At 39.8% G+C, this 26,657-nt stretch overlaps 1 protein-coding gene across 3 annotated transcripts in view; it reads right to left on the bottom strand.

Moving 5' to 3' along the window:
* Positions 1-315: 315 nt before the first annotated feature.
* LOC125461914 (uncharacterized) overlaps positions 316-26,657 on the bottom strand; it is a 234,408-nt gene continuing 208,066 nt past the window's right edge. For all 3 annotated transcript variants that reach the window (XM_059653064.1, XM_059653065.1, XM_059653066.1), the window contains 5 exons: positions 26,224-26,267; positions 12,803-12,963; positions 8,566-8,672; positions 7,150-7,270; positions 316-888 (listed from right to left, as the gene is read on the bottom strand). In XM_059653064.1, the coding sequence (XP_059509047.1) occupies positions 823-888; positions 7,150-7,270; positions 8,566-8,672; positions 12,803-12,963; positions 26,224-26,267 (499 nt within the window). In that variant the 3' untranslated portion in view covers positions 316-822. The remainder of the gene's footprint in view (positions 889-7,149; positions 7,271-8,565; positions 8,673-12,802; positions 12,964-26,223; positions 26,268-26,657) is intronic.

Below are 26,657 nucleotides of genomic sequence, written 5' to 3'. Positions count from 1 at the left end.
TTTTTTTAACATGCTTTCAGTGAACATATGGTGACTGATTCTTCTTCCTTAATACTTCTGAACTGAGTTTGCAACATGAGACAGTTTTCCATTTGCACATTGTCCAACATCCACACTCGAGTTGTAAGTTGTATCTTGGTCGCCAAAAGATTAACCACTACAGAAATAGATGGAGGTGGAAAACAGAATAGAACCCAATGACATAATGAAAATCAGTTTATGAAGATCTCTACATAAACAGCCATTAAAATCAGAGCAAAAACCTTGTAGAAATTGCAATAATCTCAACCATTGATTAAAAAATGACACAGCAACTGTGATTTTAAACTAAAATTTATTTACAATAGAGAACTTCATTGACACACATGCATTTTTATAAATCCATAATGCAGATCAAGTCTAGACTCTTAAGGCTTCACTGAAAATTTGCAAGACTTCGCTTGCAGTAATGTAATGTACAGTAAGTTGAAACTTTGAACACACAATACATGGGAACCCATAAAAAGAAATAAACAAAAAAAAATCAAATCAACCTCATATCTAATGCATCTAATCTAATCATTAAAGAACCAGTCTCCCTGATACAGGAACTCATAACATTTGTTGTGTGCCATACTACAATACAGCAGACAGTAAAAGGAAAACTTCCATGGGCCAGTTGAATGCTACATACATTAAACAGTCCTCCGTGGAAAAAGAGATATAGTGCATTGAAAATGTGGTGTAATCCCCAACGTTCACATAAGTGAGCCAACATTACTGCACCACTGGCTTTATTGCACTCAGTATTTTTTCACTACTTTGAAAAAAAAATAGGCAACATTAACTCTTCCCCATTTTGGCAATCAGTTCATCACAGATTTTAGTCAGTTCTTCTACTTCCTTATTCTGAAAAATAAAAAAAGAAACAAAATTGAATGTACACTTTTCCAGGCTTACAAGGATGTACAAGTTGTGTTACTTTTAAAACAACCGCCTTGATGACGCCACATAAAAACACCACAAAAAACCCTATTCTTTTCATAGATTTTTTCAGAAAATTGATGACATGTCAAAAATTAAAATGTGCATCAATTAATAGGTTAAAAACTCTTTGCTCTTAAGTGCCTTGTTTCTACATCAGCCACGAAGAGAAATCCTACAGCTGTTGCTACATGTTATATTGGTTCGATGGGTTTACAGGCTATGAACAAGTCCTGTGAATGGAGATAATGAGAAAGAGAAATTAAAATCCTTGTAAGTATTCCAATTGGTGCTTAAGAGGTCCTCTAGGATTTCTGAATGCCCTGTGATCATATTTTAGTCGAGAATTAGATGCTAGAAAGCATTGCTGCAGATTCCCTATCACCTTAGCTTACAACCCCCACCCTCTCACCCCACCCAAACAAAGGTATAGAGGGGTGCATTGCTGTGATAGAATGAGTAAATTTGTTAAAAAGGCATGACCACGGATAAACAATGATTAACATTTAAAGAATGAATTCACATATTGAAACAGTTATATATTCTGTCCAGTGAAACAGCACAACAGAAAAGGAGGCCCAGCCATGGTTAACAAAACAAATTAAGGATAGTATTGGATCCAGTGAAAAGTCACATGGAGTTGATAGAAAAAACAGCACACCTGAGAACGGAGAGCAGTTTAAAATTCAACCAAAGCAGACTAAGAGGGTAAACTTGCAAGCAACATAGAAATGATTACAGTACACATTTAAAAGTATGTAAAAAGAAAAAAAAAATTAATGAAGACAAATGTGAGCCCCTTACAATCTGAAACAGGAAAATTGAGGACAAGGAAATGGCAGAGCAATTAAAACAACTAATTTTGCTTTCTTCACAGAAACACAACAATCTTCCCAAATTGTGAGCAAAGCAAGGATGAATTGAAGTAAGTCAAAATTAATAACAAAAAAGTGCTAGATACTTTAATGGGATTGGAAGCTATTCAGCTTACAGGGCCTGATAACCTACATGCCAGTGAATTAAAGGGCATGGGCATCCAAATAGTGGATGTGTAGGCTGTTGTAGTGATTTGAACCAGCTGGATCCTGTTGACTATGAGATCCTTGTTTGGGATTTTTAATGTCAACCAACCAGGAAAGCCCTGGCTACCCATATAACCAGGAGATTTAGCACTTCCTGGGCTCAGGTGACTGACTCTGAACTGGTTGGCTACAGCCAGTGTATTGTGCACAAGTAAATAAAGGGTGACTAGGTTATGGTATACTGCCTTCCGTGCAGTTATTTAGGAGGTGTTATGAGAGAAAACAGTACATGGCTGATGAATATATGCTTGCCAAAGTCATCTTGAAGTTGGGGTAAGCACTTCTGGCATCCTGCCTTTGTATGGGAAACTTAGCTTGTTTGATCCTGCCATCAAAGACTGGGCCCAGTGTGTGAAAAGAATGCAATACTTTTTCTGGGTAAATGACATTGGGGCAGATGAAGAGCAACAAGTTATCCTTCTGTGATAATGGGCACTGCAGATGCTGGAGAATCCAAGATAACAGTGTGGAGCTGGATGAACACAGCAGGCCAAGCAGCATTTCAGGAGGACAAAAGCTGATGTTTTGGAAGGGTCTAGGCCCGAAACGTCAGCTTTTGTGCTCCTGAGATGCTTCTTGGCCTGCTGTGTTCATCCAGCTCCACACTGTTATCCTTCTGACTGCTTGCGGATCTGCAGTATTTCTTGTTACAAAGGGGCTTAACTTTCCCAGAGGCACCAGACACTAAAACCTTACTAGAGATGACTGTGTTGGTTAAGGAATAATGTGACCTCAAAATCTTTTACTTCTGAGACACTATCAGTTTTATTTGACTTTTGTTATAGGACTGGGGGAATCTGTATGGAGGTTTTGAGAAATTTGAGACAACTGGCAGAGGCATGTGATTTTTGGGTTAACCCTGAATGAGATGCTGAAAGACTTTGTTTGATATGTGGGATTTATGATTTAACCATGCAGAAGCACCGACTAGCTGAAGCCCAACTGGACTTCAAACGGGCATTACAACTGGCTCTGTCATTAGGAAAATGTAACAAGTGGAGCATAGGAGTGAGAGCATCCCAATGGAAGTGGACTCCCTCACCCTGTCTGACTGAGCTTGGAACACCACTTGCATGTAGACAATTGCAGAACCTCATGCAGGGCACATCCTAAAGAGGGACCCTAGGCCAGTCCACAGCAGAACCCCACAACAAACGCAAGCCTTGGCTGAATGGCTAAAAGGTTCTTCAGGATCTGAGCTGGCAAGCCATTGTAGATGCTGCCGGTATATAGACTTGAGACAGCAAAAGGGGTCCTACAAAGCCAGAACGTGAGTAAGAACACTCCTAGGCTGGTACCCAGGAGTTTGCACATGGTAGAAAGTCCCCCTACATGTGGGTTGGAACAATTACATTATGTAGTGACATCCAAGTTGGAACAGAATAAAATTAATGTTTTGTTAAATGGTCACCCAGATGTATCAGTGGTTGCAGCGTCTATCTTTTAACACAATTCACAAGGGACACTAACCCTTAAGTTTGCACAAGATCTCAGCTAGACCGAGAACATACACAGGGGAACCATTGCAGATTAAGGGTACAATTTTACTTCTGGCCTCCTTTTGAGATGCCGTTGATGCAGTTACCACTGATGATCTAAAAGGCTCAGGCATACTGGGGCAGAATTGATTGAGAGAGATTCACCTAGATTAGCTCAATATGTTTTAATTTAGAAAATGGCTGCCTCAGTGAAGTTCTTGTGAAATGCCCGGGGTATTTCAGGAAGGGCTTGGCACTATCAAAGGAGCCAAAGCTATTTTACATGTTAACCAGGAAGCGATTCTGAAATTTTGCAAAGTTCACCAAATGCCATTTGCCTTGCAGGCAAAAGTAACGGTGGAAATCAGAAGACCGGACAGTAAAGGGAATCATCAAATCAGTGCAGTTTGCAGAATGGGGGGCAGCACCAGTCATACGGATTGTGACACCTGACAGCTCGGATCACCTTTGAGGGGATTTTAAGCAAATGGTCACAGCTGGATAAATACTTGATCCCTTGCATAGACGAGCTGTGTGTGAAGTTGGCAGGGGGTGCTGTCCTTTACAAAGCTGGACATGAGCCATGCCTACCTGCAATTGCAATTCTATGAAGAATTCCAGAAGTATACTACAATTAATGCACACAAGGGTTTCTTTCAATATACAAGACAGCCATGTGGGGTAGGATCAGCTTGCGTTCTTTTCCAGCAGACCATGGAGAATATTTTATAAGGGCACTATAGGTTGCCATTTATCTGGCTAACATAATAATACATTTCTCCCAGGTGGGCATACACCTTAGAAGGGAAAAATGATTGTTCTTGGCACCTTAAGTGACCTATTTGGAGTCAACAAAACAAGATTGCAGCCATTGGAAGAGAAAGTAAGGGCAATCAAAGGAGCCCTGGCTCCCATGTCTGTACCAGAGCTTAAGTCTCTCCTTGGGTTAATGAATTATTACAGAAAATTCATATGTAACCTGGCCTCCATCTTGGCACACTTACACCTGCTATTGCAAAAGGGTCAGCCTTGGAAATGGTTGTGTAGCCAAGAAGGAGCCTTCAGGGAAGTGGAAAAAGCAGTCGTCACCTAAGGTGTTGGCCCACTACGATCCAAAGCAAGATAAAGTGCTGACACGTGATGTATCCCTATAGGGTGTTGGGGTGGTGTTGGCTCACTGGTGGCCCAACGGAGAGGAACACCCAATACAGTATGCTTCCCAGACCGTGGCTGATGCTGGATGCAAATATGCTCAAGTAGAGAAGGAAGGTTTGACGGTTATCTTCGGTGTGAGGAACTTCCACCAGTACTTTTACAGATGGGAAGTTGTCATGGTAACAGATCACAAACCTCTGCTAGGGCTTCTGAAGAAGATGAGGCAGTGCCACCCATAGCTTCTGGTGAAATGTAGCATTGGCCCCCCTTCTCAGCACATACAAGTATAAGTACAAGTACAAGTACAAGTTTGAGCACTGTCCAGTAAGCCAAGTGGCTAATGTGGATGCCTTGAGCCACCACCTACTGGCAGATACTCCACCGATTGTGCCTCCCCTGGAAGAGTCCATTTTGAGTTTGAACTTCCTGGACACTCTTCCAGTCACCACTGACAACATCTGACCGTGGAACTAAAACAGCTGGTGGTAATGATGGAAATAGAAGGGCCATCATAACCCAGACTGAAATGTTTCTGGACCTGGCGAGAAAGGTGTATTATTGTTGGGAGCAAGGGTGATTGTCCTGAGTAAAAGGTTGCTGCCAGATAGTGGCTGAGCTCAACCAGGGTCATCTAGGGGTTTCCAAGATAAAGATGCTGGCAAGAAACTGTCTGGTGGCCAGGGTTGGATGCTGACATAGCTGCAGAGGTGGGCCACTGCCCAGAGTGCCAACAAGAACAAAAATCACTAGCACTGTTGCCACATTTTTGTAAGTGGCTGGGTAAACGCTGAACTTGGCATATCTATGCCAGTCCTTTCATGGGCTCAATGTTCCTGGTCATGGTGGATGCCCATTCAAAGTGGCAGGACATGCATAAAGTTCATTTCGCAATCTCAGGGATGACGATTGAGAAGCTGCTAACATCACTGGTGATACATGGACTCCTGGGAGTATTGGTCACAGACAATGGGACATCTTTTACCAGCAGGAAACTTGAAAATTTCCTAAAGTCAAATGATATTCAGCATAAGGACGCTCCATTTCATCCATCGCCCAATGGTCTTTATAGAAAGAACGGTCCAATTATGAAGGCAGGCTTAAAGAAACAGCCTACAGCATCAAACTGTCCCAGTACCTGTTTGATTGTAGGATCACCCCACACGCAAGAGCAGGGATAGCTCCAGCAAAGTTGCTAATGGGGAGAAGACTCTGCACCAGAATAAGACTGCTATTTCCAGACCTGGAAGAGGGGGTAGTTAAATGGCAGCAGGAACACCAATGATGACCACATGCCTCATCTAAGCAAGAAACAATCTAATTTTGTGGATGAAGTTTCATAGGATCCCTAGAGTGTGGAAACAACAGGCCCTTCAGCCCAACAAGTCACAACAAACCTCTGACCATCCCACCCAGACCCATCCCTGAACACCACGGGCAATTTAGCATAGCCAATCCACCTACCCCCACATTTTTGGACTGTGGGAGGAAACCATTGCACCCAAAGGAAACCATACAGACATGGGGACAATGCGCAAACTCCACACGTACAGTTGCCCGAGGGTGGAATTGAACCAGAGTCCCTGGTATTGTGAGACAGCCGTGCTAACCCCTGAGCCACCATGCCCTGGGAATGGCCCTATACAAGGTTCACACGAGGTCAGGTCCTGTGACACAATTTGGGTAGGCGAAATAGCCCTGAACAAAAAATGGATCGCCTGAAAGCTGTTACCTCACAAATGGGGTAGGAGAAAAACACACCTGGCCCCTCAAAATCCAGAAGGCCTGTTCAACTCCCCCTCCATCTAGTGTCAAGGAAGCCTCGGGGGGTCTGAGATGGATGCGACCTCAATACCATTGCTGCCAGAAGAGGAGAAAATTCTCTAGACGCTCCAGATGCAAGAGATGGACTACAGGTGGCATTTGCTAGACTAAGTCAGAGTGCAAGGTGGAGAAAGTGGACCTGGATAAAAGTGTTGCAAGAAAAGCCCCAAGAGAAAGACCAGGTCTATGTCCCTGGTCTAGGGGAGTGGGGAGGGATGGAGCAACTGGACACAGTTGAATCTTGTTGACTAAGAGATCCTTGATTTAGTCTTGTAGATATCAGGAATGTAGGAACCACAATTGAAATGCAAGCTCAGCTTGATCTGAAGGACTAGTGTCCAGCTTGGGTACCTATAATAGACAGTTCATCATTCTCACATTTAACCCATAGTGAATACTTTTCACTTGGTTTTACTCAAAATAACAATATCCATACATTTCAGAAAAATTCTGAGTATATAAATAGAATTTGGAAACACACTGTTGTATAAATCTCAGAAAATGTGTTGCTATCAAATGAAATAAAATTTACATTGGAATATCTTAAGTTTACCAATATTAAAAAATTACATTGTAAAATACTGCTCAAAAATTCAAAGTATTTGATTCGAATAATGAAAAGCACTCCCTCTAAATATGTATTTAATTACCTTTTGTTCTAAAGTTCTCTCCAGTGACTCAACTTTCATCTGTTCTTTCCGTAAGCTGGCCTGAAAGGCTGCATGTTCTGATTTGGACTTAGCTCGTACTTGAGCAATCTCAGCATTGGCCCTAAAATTCAAGTGAAGAAATTTTAGTTTGCCTTCTAGGCTACCCACCACTGCTGTCTCAATGAAGTTGGATTGGAGGAAGGAGCATGGTAACAGATTCAAATTCAATAACAGTGTAAAAGTAAAGAAAATTCAAGAATAAAGTTTTAAATAGGGATCATTTAGGGTGAGGGTTAAAGGATTTAAAGTTTAAAAAAAAAGTGCTAATCTCCTCCAGTGTTTAACACAATTTGATTCACGTTATTAAGTTGAATTTGAGACAGAAAATAGGAATTTATTATAACTTAACTTGTATAGCATAAGAGATTTAACACCAACTAACATTTAGGATTTGTTATTGGTTATTAAGCTGTAAGTTGTACTTCCCAATTCATGAACAGTGATATCACAGTTGTTAAGAAAATACTTGATATTACTGTATCGAATATTTTACTTTTCACACGTTTCCAATTTCAAGAGAATATAGGAAAAAGTGCAATATAAACACCTCAATGTCTCATTATTTGTACATCATCATTCATTGAAAGGGCTGATCATAATGTATGGGTATGTGGTTATCTAGTCAGCTGTATTATCCATATTTCATACATTTCACAAGCCGGTTCAATTGAATAGCTTTTATTAGTTTCAACTGTTTTAGTACTACCCCAACACAGACAACAACGTAGATCAGGAAGAGACAGCAAATGTTATCCACATAAAACAATGGGCTGAGTTTTCGTTTCTGAATTCCAATCCTGTTAGCGGGAGGAAGTGTCATTTAGAACTCTCAAATGCTGGCACCAAGACCCAAAATAAAATTTACAAAGAGATTGTTGATTAGAAAGCTATGTCCAAATTCTTGCTATGCTGTCATTTTGAGGGGGAGATCATGATCATGATGGCCTAATGACTACCACAGTGACTGTGAGAATTGGGTGGGGTAAGTGGCAGTGGTGGAATATTAACTGAGGGGCTGAAGGTCCAGAATGACCGAGTCTGCTCTCAAGAACTGCGTTCAACCAGCAGCTAGGCTTCAGCCTCAGCCTACCTGGAGGCTGGAAAATTCCAGGCCCATTTTGGCATGTGACGTCATTGTACATTTTGGTTTGCCTTCCAGGCTACCCACTGCTGCTGTCTCAATGAAGATGGATGGGAGGAAGGAGCATGGCAGACAGGCATGCTGTTTGTTATCAGGAAATTGTAGGCCCACCTGCCTCCACTAACTCAGTTTTGTCTCACCAGAAGCATACCTGATCTAAGGACTTCTAGAACTGCGCTTGTTATTTTCAAATTTTAGAAAGGAAGAACATTTACTTGTCAAGCTTTTCCTCTGCGTGGATTTTAAGAGCATGGTATCGCTGTTCTTCTTTCTTTACCCGGGCAAGATACTCTTGGGCACATTTCTTCAACACTTCCTCATTCTACCAAAAACAAAGTAACTGTCCTGAAGATCAGAACTGATACAACAAGAAAATACATTTCCTCAAAGCACCTTTTTATGCAAACCTTGATCAATACTTTCTTTTAACACCACCATTAATATTGTTGATTTGAGTGAGGTTGTCTATCACAAGAAATATGTAATTCAGTAAGGATGGACTGCAAATATTAGCAAGCAGCAGGAAAGTTAAAACTCCTGCCTTTGGTTTCAGATCTGATGTCTGGTAATTTTAAAAGAAAGATTTCAAGAAAGGCAAATTTAGCGATTTCAATTTTTCTGTCAAGAGCAGATGAATGGTATCCATTATACATTACCTTGTCAACAGAATTCCTGCTGATTTTTATGCTGTGATTTATGGCACCCTTGATTTGGGGCCCACAGGAACGAGGCAAGCTGCAGTGTTTCCCTTCAATGAATCAAATTAAAGCGTCCTTGCCTCTACACATTGGATTTTAACTCATTCAAGATGCAACCACTCACACAAAAGTGAAACAAAGAGCTATTAGAATATTTATTTCAATGTTGAATCATGTACAGAAAACAAAATGATTTTGAATTCGCCGCAATGATAATTAAAATCCCAAGGAAAACAATTTCACATTTACACAGGTGCATTTGCAATGCCAGTGATACGTTTTGGTGTTCAATTGCACATTGTTAAAATAATGACATACTTGAATGGATAAGCCTTAATTGTTCCTTGCACAGTTACAGGACGTCTAGTAGGTAAATGTTACAACTGCACACCTTTCATGTGTTTGAATAATGAGCCTTTCAGCAAGATGACGTTCTGTCAAACCTCCTGATTGGGCCAATTAGACTGCAATTTTATGATTTCTGCATTCATGGTGGACATGGCCAATGGACATTCAGGGGTGAGCTAGCAAAGCAGGTACCGAACCGACTTAGTCATAGGAAACAGAAGGTAGCAACGGAAGGATGCTTCTCAGAATGGAGGATTTTGACGAGTGGTGTTCCTCAGGAATCAGTGCTGGGACCTATGTAGATTACAAACAGCACAAATGATTCCGAGGAAACCTAGCTGGTCTAATTAGCAAGTTTGCAATGATACAAAGAGAGTGGTGGAGTTTCAGATAATGAGGAGGATTGTCAGAGGATACAGCAGGATATAGAAAAGTTGGAGGCGTGGGCAGAAAAATGGCAGATGGAGTTTAATCCAGACAAATGTGAAGTGATGCATTTTGAAAGGTAAAGTACAGGTGGCATTACACAGTGAATGGCAAAACCCTTCGGAGTATTGATATGCAGAGGGATCTAGATATGCAGGCTCACAGATCACTGACAGTGGCAGCGCAGGTAGATAAAATAGTGGGGGAGAAAAAAAGGCCTCTGGCATGCTTGCCTTCATTGGAAGGGGCATAGAGTAAACGGATAGCCATGTTACACAGCAGCTTAATAGAACTTTAGTTAGACCATACTTAGAATTTTGCTTACAATCACCACACTACCAGAATGCTGTGGATGCTCTGGAAAAGGTTTACCAGGTTGTTGTTTGATATGGGGGATTTTAGCTGTGAAGAAAGGTTGGGTAGACTGGGTTGGTTTCACTGGAACCCAGGAGGTTGAATGGTGACTTGACAGAAGTTTAAAAGATCATGATTGGCATGGATAGAGTGCAAAGCATGAGGCTTTATCTCGGGGTGGAGGGGTCAATTACTAGGAGACACAGGCTCAAGATGTAAGGGGGCGGTGGAGTTTAAAAGAGATGGGTGAGGGAAAATATTCACAAAGGGTGGCGTGTGCCTGGAATGTGTTGCCAGAGGTGATGGTTGAAGCAGACACATTAGCAGCATTCAATAAACACCTGGACAAATACGTGAATAGGAAGGGAATAGAGGGATATTGATCCTCGAAGTAAGGACAGTAAGTTCAGTATGGTAGGTCAAAATGTGTGGGTGCAGGATTAGAGGGCTGAAGGGTCTGTTCCTGTGCTGTATTGTTCTTTGAGTTTTGCTCTTCTAATGGAGACGTACAGAAATAACTAACACATTTGTTCCTCTAAAAGGTTGTTGGTCGCAGAATCCTGTGGGGACACGAGTATAAATATTGAGCCTGATACTCCATTTGAGGGAGTGCTGTACTGTCAGACATGCCACCTTTCAAATGAATGTCCAAATCAAAGACCTATTTTGTTCTTGCTCAGGGTGTAGGTGTTGCCAGCTGGGCCAGCTTTTATTGCCGATCTGGATTAGACCTTTAGAAGTTGGTGATGAGCTGCCTTCTTGAAGCACCATGAACAATGTAGTGGTACAACAATGCCTTTGGAAGGGAGTTGTGGGATCTTTACCCAGCAATTTTGACCCAGTGCTCCCTCACTGGCGTGTAAAAGATTTTTATGTTTTGAATATTATAATCTCAATATATTAATATTTTGAACAGCAGCAGGAAGTGATTCCCCTGTGCCCTGGCCAATGTTTGTTTATTTCCTCAAACAAAATCTTTAAAGTACAGGTTTTTTGGTCACTCTCACATAACTGTTTGTGGCAATGATGCTGCAAGCAAACTGATGTTGTGTCTCCAATATTTATACAGTGACCAGACTTCTAAAATCTGATGAAGGGTCTAGACCCGAAACGTCAGCTTTTGTGCTCCTGAGATGCTGCTGGGCCTGCTGTGTTCATCCAGCCTCACATTTCATTAACTTCAAAAATCCTTCATTGGCTTTAAAACACTTTGGACATCACAAGTTTGAGCACTTTACGAGTGCAAGTCTTTCTTTTCCTTTTCTCCCGCTCTTCAATAGCAATGAATACTGACAGATGTCCTACCACGCTTCAAGCAAAATCTGGACCATTGATATTATATTGGTCAACTAACTAAATTGTGTTAAAGTGTTGTTCTATGAAGTCTACAAACCAAGAACTTTTTCGCTCGGGTTCTACAGTGTGAAGAAATAGCTACTAAACTATAAAGATTTAGGTTAAATGCAGTAGCCTTGAGCGTAATAATCTAATCTTAGCTTTTTTTTCCTTTGAGATATAATTTGTCTCTCTTAGCTTTTCTTAAAATATTTTGATTTTATGGAAAGTAAATTTGTGTTTGACAAATCTACTGAAGTTTTTTGAGGATTTAACTAGTCGAACAGATGAAGGAGCTATAATGGATGTGGTGTATTTGTATTTTGAGAAAGGTTATGATAACTCCCATAAAGAAGTTTAGTGTATAGCATTAAAGCACACGTGATCGAGGGTAATACATAGCAATGTAATAAGGTTTGGTTAGTAAAGACAAAGCAAGGAGGAAATGGGTCATTTTCAGAGTGAAAGTGATGATTGGTAGGGCACAGTAGAGATCAGTGCTTGGGTCTCAGCTATTCTCAATAAACCAATGATTTGGAGGAAGACATCAAACATAATATTTCCAAGGTTGCTGTGGACATAAAACAAAATGGGACTGTTTTAATGGTGAAGAGGAATCAGCAAAACACACAGTTCTCATATTGCTGGACAGATTGGATGCAGAGTTAATACTTCCCCTCAATAGGAGATAGAGAGATAGTGGTCATGATCTCAAGATAAGCGATAAATTACTTCAGACTGAGATGAGGAGATACTTATACAATGAGACCGTAGTGAACCTGTGGAATTCTCCAGCATAGAAGGTTGGAGGTGAAGTCTCTGAATAATATTATGAGAAAAGAAAGATTTCCAGAGACTGAAGGTGTCGATGTGTGTGGTGAAAGAGCGGTAATACAGCGTTGTGATAGAGGATCAGCCACGATCACGCTGAATGTTGAGTCTCTTGATGTGCTGAATGAGCTACCCTTGCTCCTATTTTCTATCTTTCTAATGCATTACACTGTTTGTTGATCTGTACTTTCACATACAACAATAACTTGCAGCTGTGGATAGCATCACATGCAACAATCCAAATCACAGCCATTGGTCTTGATATAAATACTGCCATCTGTGTACAACTGAGTAAATGTAAGGTTAACTTTTTTAAAAAAAAATCTGTTGTCCTTAAAATATCCTCCTTTCTAAAACAAAATTAAAATTCTTCAGGTTAAATTATTGCAATTCTCCTTTTATAGGATGAATTGCCACCCTGATATTTTATTGATAAAACTCCATACTTCAATCAACCTACCTTTCGGAACCCCTCCAACACCTCCTTCATCTTCTCATATCTCCTGAAGAGGTCTGCAAGAGATTTCTCCACAGAGTTCAGATCAGACAAGGCCTGATCTTTTTCCATTATTAGCTGTTGTACTGTGTGATGGGAGATGGACTTTTCCCTGTGATCATCCTCTGTAGAAAAAAAATCCCAAATGACAAAAGATATATTTGTGCATCAAAATTCAAAAGTCCATCTCCGTACATTTTCAGCCACAAAACAACGAGTGAGAAATATGCAGAAATTCTTTTTCCACCCTGTCTCAATCAAAACTAGAATGCTGGATATTGCAGACTAAAACATAAGTGTTTTTCTTACCATTTAAATGCTTATTTTTCAAAAAGAATGCCAAACTACTCAAAAATTACATTATTCAAAATAGTGGTGGTACAAATTTCAGGAAATTTAGTATTGAAATGAAGGACAAAAAGAAAATCACAAGGGGGAATAAAAAGAATCAAAAATGTAACAATCAAACCACAGAAGTAAGTGGACAGGGAGTTGGACAATAAGGAGATATGATGCCACAAAGTAAAATACTGCAGATGATGGAGATCTGAAATAAAAAACAGAAAATGCGAGAGAAATTCAGTAGGTCTGGCACCATGTGTGCAGAGAGCAGAGTTAACATTTTGAGACCAATATGACTGCTCATTGGAAGAGTTCTGAAGAAGTTATACCAGACCCAAACATCAGCTGAGTTTCTTGGAATATTTCCAGACCTGTTACTTCTCCAGCATTTTCTACTTCTTCATGATATGTTATTTCAGGTTAAAAATGACCAAGTAAACAACTCTCATCAAGAAAGATCTAGCTAAAATTCAATGTGTGTCACATTTTGGGTATGACTTGTGACTTTCTCATGTTCGTAGAAATGAATGCAGATAGCAAGCAAACTTGGGGCTATCACTTATTTACTTGATTTTAGCTCCTCCCATACTACTAGCTGCTTCTGCACTCCGCAGGGAATCAAACAGCAAGTGCTAAAAGCCTGTGGTACTGTAGTTCTCTGATCCAAAAGGCTGTCTTGTCCCTCTTAAGGGGAAGCTGCACGGCTTTACAGAAGGCTGCTGCTGGATACTTTAGCTCCAGTTGTAAACCGAAAATGGAATACCAGGATAGAAAGGGGATTCCAGAGGCAATGATGCAGACCTTGGTATTGGATATGAATAGGAAGAGAGCCATGGTGCCATAGATGGGACCAAGATGACAGGGCAGAGGGGGTTGGTGTTCAGGAAGCACTCAGGGACCTTTTGAGCAGAAGAGATGATGTTAGGCTCTCCACAGAGTAAGAGTGTGGGGACAGAATCTTGTCAAAGGCAAACTTCATAAGGGAGTAGGAGGTGGCGATTAGGGATGGCAATTCCTGGCATTTGGCCCTGAGGAATTGGTAGTAGTCTCTCAAGATGTCTAGTGACTTTGGGTGACCAAAATCTGCTTAACATCTCCCATCTGCTGCAGTACCCACCTCTCATTCTGCTTAGTGCATCACACCTCAAATCACTCTGACATCAGCTGACCCTGACACTGAGAACTCACAGCTAACATGCAATAATCCACACCAGATATGTATTAATGCTGTCAACCTCTCACCTACTTTCTGCTGCCTCCATATACCTCCAGCTATTCAGCTATGGCACACAAATCACCCAAACACAATACTACAAAAATCACAGACATTCATCCGTCATTGGAGGTGCTGAGAGGAGGAGAGGAAGCAACAGCATCGCATAGGTGTAGAGAGTTGTTGGCAGCAGTTCAAATTTCAGCACTGCACATATCTTAGACGGTGTCACAAATCTGGGATTAGAATCTGGTGAGTTAACAGCCATGAATGGACTACAGCCAGTTTTTCACCATTGCAGAGGACTCTGAGGTCCTTGTCAGGGTGGAATACCTGGTGAATGCAGATGGTGAAAGATGCTGGGTGCATTAGCAGTCTTGAATGACATAATCTCTTCCAATTCCTATCGAGGAGTGTGGTAGGATTGGACTCTAACTTGGCAGAGTGTGATGCAGAGTTTTGCAGCCTCTGCTCCATCTCAGTGTTATCCTGCAGGCTGTTGCAGTATGTCTGTGGACAAGTCACCCAATCCTCCTTGTTTCTTGTGAGGATGTAGCAGTACTCAATGCCCAAGACTAGGAGCTCACCCCAACACATCCAAAAATCCTAGAGTACTTTGAGACCTTCCAATGCCGCCGCCCCCCCCCCCCAAAAAAAAGCAAAAATCAACTGATCTGCAATTTTGTAACTTGGCCCCATGTGTAACGCCAGTATAGAGATTTTCTTGTAACTAAACACTCGCTCTTTGGTGAATGGCACACAACTTTGCTATGATAGACCTACTTGATCCAACTTTGGAAATGGAGCATTTGGACCACAAAAATGAGTGTTGAACGCACTGTGCACATGTGGAAATGCCCATTCAGACTTTGCAGAGTCATTTCTAATCAGGCTTACAGGTCAAACTATGGTGCCTGCTGTCCATAATTAACATGGAGACAAGTGCAGTCTTCAACTACACATAACTGCATCTTGATCATAAGCTCAAATGATATTTGAGTAAAAAATAGACAAATAGCAAATAGAGTAGCAGGAGTATAGGAATCCTAAACACCCATTGATGCAGTTTCTGTATTTCATAACAAAAATAACTCATTCATCTGCCCAATTATAGAACTTGCCTTTTCATCAGTCTGTAGAGAAAAAAGCTCTTTCTTGTTCTGGAAATCGATACAATGCAAAGTCATTGAAACTTCTTTAATCCATGTTGTTAGGATTTGAAATATGCTGTCTGGGAGAATGGTAGAAGTTTCAAAAGAGAGATGGATGTATATTTGAAAGTGATTAAGTTAGAGGAGGGCTAGAGAATTGGACTAGCTGGGTCGCTCTTTCAGGAAAGAGTACAGACACAAATAGCCTCCTTCTGTACTGTAAATTTCTATAACTGAATGATGAGCTAGGCATACTGCATATCAGAATCTATCCTCTGCCACAGAAAGATGTGTTGGGCCAGATGTTCGCCACACTGTACTTGAACACACTCTGACAGCTTCAAGACCAGCCTCTTTCCTGCCATTATTAGACTGATGAATGGACTCTAACTTCAAGTCTTTGTTGATCTTGCTTTGTGCACCTCCTGTGCAGTGCAACCTGCATGCCTTGCTCTATCTAAGCACCCTTTGATCTCTGTCCTTGTTTGCTGTGATCTGCCTGTTCTGCTTGCAAAAGAAAGCTTGTCAGTGTACTTAGGTACACGTGACTACAATAAATCAAATCAAAACCAAATTAAATCATGTGACAATAATAACACAGATTTTTCTGTATTTACCACTACAAAAATCAAAACTAACCACAGTTGCTTCCTGAAATTTCTGTACAGATAGCAGGTTTGTGAAAGCACACCATAGAATAAGCTCCCATAATATTCATGCCTCCATGTGCAGGGTCTCTCAAACAATGACGTTGCCTGGAACACTGTCTTTGTACAGTAATAGAAATGCAGAACTTAGGCAAATTTACTGAACTAGAATTTTTGGAAAAAAAAAATAATTCTTTTATTAACAACAGCTCAGGGCTGTATCAACCATTTGGTAGATACTACGCAATATAAAAATGGCAATTTTGCAGTCCTTGCTTATTTCTACATGAACCTATATATCAAATCAAGTTTAAAACAGATTCATGCTTTTCTCCCCCTGCACATTTGAAAAGAGTTGCTCTAAATAAGTCAGCATTGGACATCTTAAGTGGCTTGGAATCAGGTAAATTGCAGCATTCAACACGGACAGGCTTAAATGAAGGACCTACTTTACTGAATGGTTCAGCAAATTATTTCCTGCTTCAGTTGTATTGGCATCACAGACTAATAATCTACCAACATTTTTATGGGTAGCACTAGCTAAACCAGGCATTATTAGGACATCTCAACAGATAATCAAAACTTTTAAATGGAAATAATCAAAAAATGCCTTGATGATTTTAAATGATTAGGCTGTGACTGTTTCCTTTGGCAGCTTGTTCCAATGTAAACTTGTTCTTGGGAGGCAAGATCATCAATATGGTGCTTTGGAAATAAATGGAGTTTGCAATTTGTGTTTTCCATTGGCCAACTAGGTACTAGTTTCTGTCAACTTCTACCAGTCCATTCCATATTTTATAGAATACTCTCAGTCTGTATTTCCCGTCCTTTGCTGTAGTGATACTCATTTTAAACCTTTGATCAAGACTGTAATACTGGCTTAACTAGTTCATCAATTGGGAGAAAAAAACCTTAATATATTTAAAAACAAAACATGCTACACAAAAACCTCCAATGGTTTTCCTGGCTCCAAAAGATGTTTTTGTTAACGCTGTAGTGAAACCACATTGCTACAAGTAGCGGCAGGAATACTCGGCTGTTCACATTGGTTACCAGCCAGATTATTTGCCCTTTTCATCTCTCACTGCTTTATAAAAGAAAATGAAATTTAAGTTGAGCATCTGACCCAAGCTGAATATTTTAAACAACAGAACAAGGTTTTAGAGTATGCGGGTGTTCTAAAAGCTTCATTAAATTATGAGAAATTTATGAATTATTCACAGCACCAAACCACAATTTTTCCAAATTTTACACTTCTAGTCATCACAAAAGGTCAAATTTATGAAATAGCGATTCTTAACAGGATTGCATCAAGCTGCAACATGTCAACATTCAACTTATACACAAAAGGTATGACTATCACAGCATACAGTTTGAAGTCTCCTCATATAGCTCAAAGCTGTTTGACAGTTGCAATAACAGTGACTATGATATGAATAAACTCCTGAATCAAACTTTAAAACCTGAGCTAATACTAGAGTGTGTCTGGTCCTAAAATGTATTAAGAAATAAAATGCAACTCTATATTAATGTTAGCAATTTGCACATTGTTTTACAAATTACACACTAAGCATACATGGTTGTAAGACTTATTTAAAATAACAATTCAAAATACAGGCAGTTGTATCCCTTCAATCAATCTTCTCCACAGAATGTTTCTCCAGTTTCAGACATTAATAAGAATATTGTTTGAATCTTTAAAGCCTTTTCAGCCAAATCCTTTGTGAAAAAAACTACTGTGGTACCAGCAAAAAAGCAGTTGACTGGCAAACAAATTTATGCCCTTGTTGAATCACATGATTAGCATACATTGATGGTCATTGAAATAAAATAGGACACAGGCTACCCTATGTGGGCCTTGATTGTTTTCTTTCTTATGAATCCAGAACTTGACAGTCCTTCTAAGATAATAAAATGTGAGGCTGGATGAACACAGCAGGCCAAGCAGCATCTCAGGAGCTTTTGTGCTCCTGAGATGCTGCTTGGCCTGCTGTGTTCATCCAGCCTCACATTTTATTATCTTGGAATCTCCAGCATCTGCAGTTCCCATTATCTCTGATACTATTTTATCCTTGACAGTCCTTCTGTCTGGATTCCCATTCCTGATACTTCTCCATGAATGCTACCAAATTTGGTCACGTGTTTAATTTACTTTAGGATAAAATGACTGCAAAACTCGGATCTGCTGGAGCTGGAGCCATGTAGGTAGAGCAGCTGGGAATGGTGTGCAGGTTTTTGGCTCAGCTCACACAGTAACCCAGGTTGAAGACATAGGAGTGCAGAGATTCTATGCTTACTCCAGAAGAATGCAAAATTCTACAGCTCATGAAATGAAATATCCTCAGATGTGACTATGAAGCATGATCCACTGCAGATCTAGTTGATACCTTCTACTGATCATTTGTATCTGAGTCTGGTTTTACCAAGAGAAAGGGCAACCCCTCTGCCATCCCAAGCTAATGTTATTTGTAGATCCAAGCACTCAACTTGCAGATGAGGTATTTCAACTAACATTTGCGATTGCAGAGTTTATGCTAGCACCATGTTGTGTTCTTGGAGCGGTTCAAATGATTCATTGGAATTTCAAGCAAGTGTTGCTGCACCTTGACAATGAATTTATGGCATTCTCTGGTTTAGACCACAGAGAGCCCCGACTAGAGTTTTGGGCTCCACAATTGCAAGCTCTCTTGGGCTGTCGTGGAGTACAGTCAGCAGAGAGGGAAGTTGTGTGGAAATGAAAGCTTTCCTCAGCTGAAGGCCCTACCCACCAAGGGCCTCCCAGAAATACCTTGGCTACCAACAGTTGAGGCATCCACAATTCAGCGACCACCTCCTTGCCGAACTGTGTCACCTTATTAGACAGAACCTACAGTCCACAGCAGGATACTGTCAAGTGGTTTACAAGGTCACTGTTACTCCCAATATGTTAATCTTTCCAGGCAGCAGCAGGTGACAGAGTCTACTATCCACATTTCACTATCCAACAGTGCATCAGGGAGGTGACAGAGGCTTGGGAGGAGGCAGTATGTCATCATCTCGACTACAAGAGAATAGAAGGGTGGCCTTAACAGGTTCAGTGCGTTTCCAAAGAATCTGACTACTGCATGTACATAGCTCTCTGGACTCCACATGCAACTGCGCTGAAATCATAAGAGCTATTATCAAAGTGTAGTTGGTGTGAGAGACCAGGCACAGAGCATATTAGTGAATATCTGCTCTTGTGGCAGTAGACACAATTCATTCATTTATCCTGAGCTAGTCAGCTATACCCATCATATTTGGGCAACCACAAGAAACTAGAAACTGATAAGGGGCACCTACTGCATTCCTGACTCATTCCAACTAGGAGCAGGAGTGGGTCATTTAGTCCCTTGTGCTTGTTCTACTATCTGATAAAACCATAGTTCACATTATTGTTGCCTCAAATCCACATCTGTCTACACTTGATAAAACTTCCACCTGTTGCTTAACAAGTATCTATCCACCATTGCCTTTAAGAAATCAAGGACTCTGCATCCACCATATTTTCAGGAAGAGCATCCAAAATACGTTCAACCCTTTAAGCGAATAAATTTTATCTCATTTCTGTTTTCAATGGGCAATCAATGATTTTTGAAACCAGTAAGCTCCTGTTCAGGTCCCTGCTCTGACTCCTGGGACCGTCTTGACTGATGTTCTTCGGAACTCGATGCCTGTAAGAGCCTTACTGGTGGTGCAGTCCTCAGCAAGTGTATGGGACCAGAGATGCCATCAGGACACAAGACAGTATATGGGATGTAACCCAAGGTGGGGAAGTCATGGTTTAAAGACCTTGAAGCATTTTGAACTGAATCTTCACTTCTATGTCCCTATTCACCGTCATCCCTCGCACTTCACACAAGCAATGAGCTGAAACGCATTTTGTGACAGATCAGATGTGGTCAATGGCTGAAAGTGAGGTTGGTGGGGTGAGGTCCCGTAGAGTCTCATGAATCCAATTTAGGTGGCATTTGTAGTCTGCACCCCTATATTCATTTGTTTGCTACCTCTTATATTCCTTGCAGGTGACTAGTCTTTCAATGGACAAAGGTGTTGGCACAAAGATTTAAAACATCACTTACACAGAGTAGACTCCACCAATCTCATTTTCAGTCCGAATGGCTGGAACTCATACCAGTACATTCTCGGATTTTGCTACTTAAATGTCCTGTTTGATCCTGTTTGTCAAAAGATATAGCTAAGATTTAGCAGCTTACTTCTCCTGTTTAGGGGCAAACAGAAGATCCAGAGTAATCTACTAACTTGAATAGATAGGTAGAAGGCATTTATTTTAGGGGACAATAATAAGAGGCATGACATTCTCTAAGGCTAAGGGGCAGCAGTGGGGATGGACAGATTGGGATGTGAGGAAGTGGACTGGCAGACAGGAATGAATGTTAGTTGGTCTGAGGAATGCTGTGCTGGAGTAGGTCTGAGAAGGCAGCATGATGGGTTGAGAGGGATACACACATCAAGATGCAGTTGAATGAGCAACTGCTCTCAACTTTGCCGCGCTGTTTAGTTAATTTAACCACTTTCAACACTGAACCCAGGAGCCAGGTGCCACACTATTGCTGCGCTCGGCATGATCCATCCACTTGATATTACAAACAGGCTTCTTTTATCCATTAGGAGGGAACAATATCGTTTGGTCAAACCCTGGAGCAACATCACATCTTAGGAAGTGTCTTGAAAAATTCACTGTCTTTCAGTGATTGCTGCCTGCATTCTGTCACTTCCTTGCATCCTGCTCTTAGCTCCATGTTCTATCAAACCTAACGTCTGAAATGTCTCTTCAAATAGCAAAGCTGAAATCAACTCGTGAGGGGTGCACTCCACCTGCTGAGCCTAATTGAATGGGAAACCCAGAACTAAGGTACACAAATGTAGTGGCTTGATGAACATGCCACTACTTGATATATTTCACTAACTTCCTCTGTGCTATCAGATGCCACTCTCAGTGCATAAGCAACTTTAGATGCAGAAAAGGTCAGATTAAATTTGACAAACAATTTGATGACCGGACAGTAAGAAAAATAGAACTGCAGGAACATCTCAGTGTCGGTAAAGGGGAAAGAAAGCTAGAACAAACAAAATGAGGGAAAAGAGGGTTACTGATGACAAGGGTAAGAATGACAAGGAAGGGCAGGAACGACAAGTGTAGGTATGACAGAGGTAAGGCATTAAACTGAACAAGTTATTCAGTCAACTGAAAAAGGGAATGAAGGAAAGAGGAAGGGTAAAAGAAGTGCAAGAGACTTCCAATTAAATGTTTCACAAGAAAAAAAATTTTTAAAAAGTAAAGGCTAAAAAAGGAAGAAATGCCCTGAATAGATATGCAAACTGTTTCCTCCACTTCAAAAATGACAAGGAGAATGACTCAGTCAGTAATAATATCTAGTATATTGCTCTTTGTACTCTGGATTCTAGACAAGTCGATTTGCTCAGGCAAACAATCACTAACAACATCATGATTTCACTGTCATTCTTGATGTTTACACTCAAATAGTGTCTTGTTTCAACTACAATCATATATTCTGCAGAGGTTATATTTGTCACACCCTATTAATTGTTCTCAATAACATTGCAGGGGAAGTTTTCAAAAAACAACATCATGCAAAAAGGAAACTTTACAAGCACAGTCGTAGTTCCACTCAAATCAAAGGCAGAATCGGCCAACGTTTCTTGTTTAAGGGCGTGAATGCCAGATGAATTTTGCTGACTGTCCAAGTCTTTGAGTAGCTATAGCACCAAAATTTACTTCTGAGGTAAATCTAATATCTGAAGTTTGCAACACCTAAATCTCCAAAAAGAACTGATGTGCAAGCCCTATCTAATTAAAATAAAATGCAAGGTGGTCAATAAATGGAAGTAAATAAAAAAAGGGAAAAAAAATCACAGCAATAAGGTTGCATTTTCCTTTTGTACCTCCATGTGTCTAGACAAATTACATGTCACACTTTTCTGAAGAAAGGTCTCGACCCGAAACGTCAGCTTTCCTGCTCCTCTGATATTGCTTGTTCATCCAGCTCTACACCTTGTGTCTTACAAGTCACACTTCTTCATTTAAGATTTGTAAGGAACCAAAAAGAAACACATTTTACCAAAAAACTGAGGGATTGCAAATGGAACCGTTTATATTTTGTAAATGACTGTCCATAGAATTTAGGTGAGATTTTTGAGACTTGGAGCTGTCAGCATTCTCCAGGAAAATTTGATGGAGCTTTGGCTTCACCTGTAAATTTGATAGAATTCGTTGCTTAGAAAACTGTAGGTTTACAATAAACATTAAAAATAGTATGAGGTATTGTATGTAAAATGAAGTGAATGAAATGATGTTGATGAGCACTGTTTCACATGTTCTATATCAGGGATAGTATGCACACTCCTCACAGCTGGTTTTAAGATTCCAGTGTTGCTCCAACAAGGAAGCAGTGATAAAAGAGCCAGGCATTTGGCATGAGTATAGTGAAAGCTCGGCATTGATCTCATAAACCAACAAATAGCCAGTGATAAAGTGAAAACTCACCTGGTCACCACTTTGGTATGGGAAATTCAGTGATGGGGAATAAAAGATGAAAGAAAAAAAGAAAAATCCAATCGGTTTTTTGGAAAGATCATGTCACTACGGTCAGTCATGAAGCTGCTTAATGGCCTGATGGGAGAAACTGAGGCAGGTGTGTGGCAGTTTGAAGTACAAACTCTTGCATTAATACAGGCTGAGCAGAACTATGTTTCAAGAAGTAAAACACAAAAATAATTTAGCCACATTAATATGAAAACAGCAAAGCACAATTGTGCGTTGATGATGATTGAAAAATCACAAAAAGTAAATTTGTTGGAAAGATTCCGTTTTCTACATAAATCATTCCACCGTCAGCCACCATGCTTCCCAATAGCATCTGCTTCAACTTTAAATTTTTATGATGTTTTCACAGCTGGAGTTTGCAGGATATGTGGCAATATCTTTATTGAGGCCTGAGTTATCTTACAAAAGAAGGTTTCTTTGAGAAGCCTCACATGAAGAAAAGAATTCAATCTACCTTTTCCCATCTACTAATTTTTACTAAAAACCATAATATACTCCCTGAAACTAAATTTGCACAAAATGAAGCAATAAGACAATAATTTGTGTTGCATAAAATTACACGTAACAGTCTTATACCTCTGCTTAAATATGGATAAATGACTTTCGATAAATGACATGATTTTGAAAAGTATCAATGAAGAGAAAGACCTTGGAATCATTTACACAAATCATTACAGGTGATAGGCAGATTGATAAAAGGTGGTTACAAAAGCATTGGGTTGCCTGAAACCATACAAAGAGGAATAGCATATAAAAGCAATGTGATTATGCTACAACATTTCATATTACTGGTTAGACCTCAAATAGAATACAATGGAAAATTCTAAAGCATCACACTTCTGTGAAGATGCAAATGCCTTAGAAGAAGAACCAGGGATTGAGGGCTACAGTTAGCCGGAGCAGTTGGAAAAGTGAGCATGCTTTAATCTTCCCTGTTGCAAGGGAAGAGGTGACAGGATAGAGATTTTCCAAATGATTAGATTTTGATGAAATGTTTACTGGAAAATGCCTCAAATACTACAGTTCACAGATTCAACATTAGTCAGACAAGTTCAGAGAGAAGGTTAGAGAAAGACGTTCCACTCATGAAGCTTTCAGATGCTGTAATGCTCTATGTGCAATACAATGGAAGCGGGTTCCACATATAATTTAAGAAAAGAATTGGACAGATCCTTGAGGAACCTACAGAGTTCAGGATGCAAAGTGGGATGTGAGATTAGAATGACTGCTGTTTCAAACAGTCATTACTGGGCTGAAAAGCCTCCTCAAATGTTGGTTCATATCATTAATGAGACAGCACAGATAGATTTTAGAATGATCAGCAGTAGCAAAGTGATTTGCTAAAAAATGTGAATAGATATTTTTACATAATGAATTGTAATGAACTGAATAATCTGTACTTGGAAAAACAAGCAACTGAGGAGAAACAGCTGCATTTCTAGCACTACCAGCTGCCATTCTGGCTTAAACAAGCATTCATCATTGAGGAAATCATGTCCTACATGCTTCATACATTTTGACAAAAGGGAAACAATGGTTGCAAAAGGAAAGAGAAGCACCCTGAAATCTGCATTAAGTGATGAAGATGTCTAAAAGCAGTACTTACCAGGTTTGCCTTATTTGCATTGTGAGCAAGTGACCAGAAGCAAAGTGATAGCATAATGGAAAAAGGCAACTAGTTAGCTAAGCAGAAAATAAGCATTCAAAACCTGTTAGAAAGGATCAGAAAAATCACTCTCTGACAAGTCTTATCTTTTTATTTGAAATTAAAAAGGAAACTATTGCAAAGGTGAAAAAAGAAAAAGAGGAACTAAAGCTTTTTTTTGAAAAAGCAAGAAACAATAACAGCATTACATAGCAAAGAAGGAAACCAGAAAGCTCAAAATAGACAAATTATGTAACTTTCTCCTTCTTATTGAAGAATTCAACAGATTATACTGAATACAAGTTACAACATCAGGAACAGTGATAATTAAACTACAAGTTTACTGACTGAAATTCACTTTGCATTTGATTTCGATAAAAGCTTATAAAGATATATGCTCCATGAAGGCAGCCTTTTTTGGTAGCAATATCAGTTCACAAAGGACACATGATTACAGCTTTCTCCTCCCTTTGCTGTAACGTCCACCTTTTCTGAACTTTCCTCGAAAAGTAGGAACTCAAAAGCCTACTGTTCATAGAAAGCTCTTTTAATTTTTACACCAATACGTGAACAATTTTAATGTTTCCTCTTCCTTGATATCTTTGACTCCCTTACAACACTGCTTGTTTGTGGACTTAAACTGCTTTAAGCAGTTTTGTTCCTCTATAATTTCTCAATGCATCCCTGATTAAGTTGGCTCCCTTTGTTTAAAAGCTGAAACTTGAGGCAGTGGCTGCATTACCCTCCACAGCAGTGACCTACCACATACTGCCAGATACCCTATCCCTTTCACACAGAACTTTCATCTGTCCCATTTCAAGAGGAGAAGAATAGGAAATTGGGGTATCCAAAAGTTGAGAGATTAAGTGGAGGAGTAGGACAGAGAAGAGCTGAGAAGGATTAACGTAAGAGGAACATAACAAAGGGGAAAGCAATCAAAGGGTTAGAAACAGAAGCATGAAAATGAAGAGAATTACAAGATGCTTGACAGGGGAGAAAGGAGAGATGCAGGCAATAGAGAGTCAAAAGGAGAGATAAAAGGAAAATGGGGAAGATGATAACGATGGAAGGAAAATGAGAAGGAGGAAGGGAAATAAGTGGGTTAGAGAAAAATAAGAGAAAGTAAAAGTGGACAGAAAGAAAATGAGTAAAGGAGAAAGAAATAAATTAAATGTTAGAGTCAAGCAAGCAAAAGGCTCCACTAATGAGGATTGTCGTAGTGAAACGAAAATCAAAAATAGCAGGTTGAAGAGTGAGACCCTCAAACCAAATACTCCAAATTTAAACATCACCAATACATGAAAAAGAACATTGCATCAGACCTGACAGCCACGGTCATTTCAAAAGAAAATCCCACAGTTCACATAAAATTGAAGCTGGATTCTAAAAACTTTAGAAACATAAAAGGGAAATTTCAGATCATGATCTAGTTCAGGGAACAAAGCTGTATCATGTGAGACTGCTTGTAACAGCTTAGATTTGTGGAAACTTGCACACATTGGCCTGTTTCAATATGAAAATTATTGGATATATCAAAGACATTAGGTAATAAAATATATGTAAATAATATGTATTTTAATGTAATGTATTTAAACATGTCTTGATTAGGAGCGGAATACAATGCAGCTTAGTGAAAAGGGCCACAACAGCTGAAATGTTTCCTATTCCTTGCTGTGAATGCGCTAAAGTCCAAATTTGGAGTTTCTCATTTTGACTAAGTTGGTTTCACTTTTAATTTAAATCTGTTCACATGTTTAACAATATCAGAAACAGTTTTTACCTATCATTTGGGCTATGGTCTTCTCGTACTCTGCAACAATCCGCCTGTAGATAAGAAAAGCTACAATGAAAAGGAGTGTGCGCAAGCTATGCTAATTTTACAATGATTAATGTACAATATATCTTAATATGATTCATCACAAGACTAAGTGTTTTGAAATTAAGCACTCAGATCTGATGAGGAATTAATTCTAAAGGAACAGTTGCAATAATAGAATTACATATTAAGCAAAACAATACAAGTATATTTTTAATAAAATAAATTAGATGAAAGTCAGATCCAATGGTAACTCATCTTCTGTGGTGCGAGCAGGCACGGATTTTTAACAAACTCTTCCAGGTTTCCTCTGTCACCGTTGCTGAGTAATTACGGTGTGTATTGTCAATAGGATTTACTGGAAAACTGACCAAGGCACGTTTGACAGCACCTTCCAA

The sequence above is a fragment of the Stegostoma tigrinum genome, chromosome 20 (assembly GCF_030684315.1).
Source record: "Stegostoma tigrinum isolate sSteTig4 chromosome 20, sSteTig4.hap1, whole genome shotgun sequence".
NCBI lineage: Eukaryota > Metazoa > Chordata > Chondrichthyes > Orectolobiformes > Stegostomatidae > Stegostoma > Stegostoma tigrinum.
Note: the sequence above shows the minus strand (reverse complement) of the source record. Positions and strands in the feature narration are given on the sequence as shown.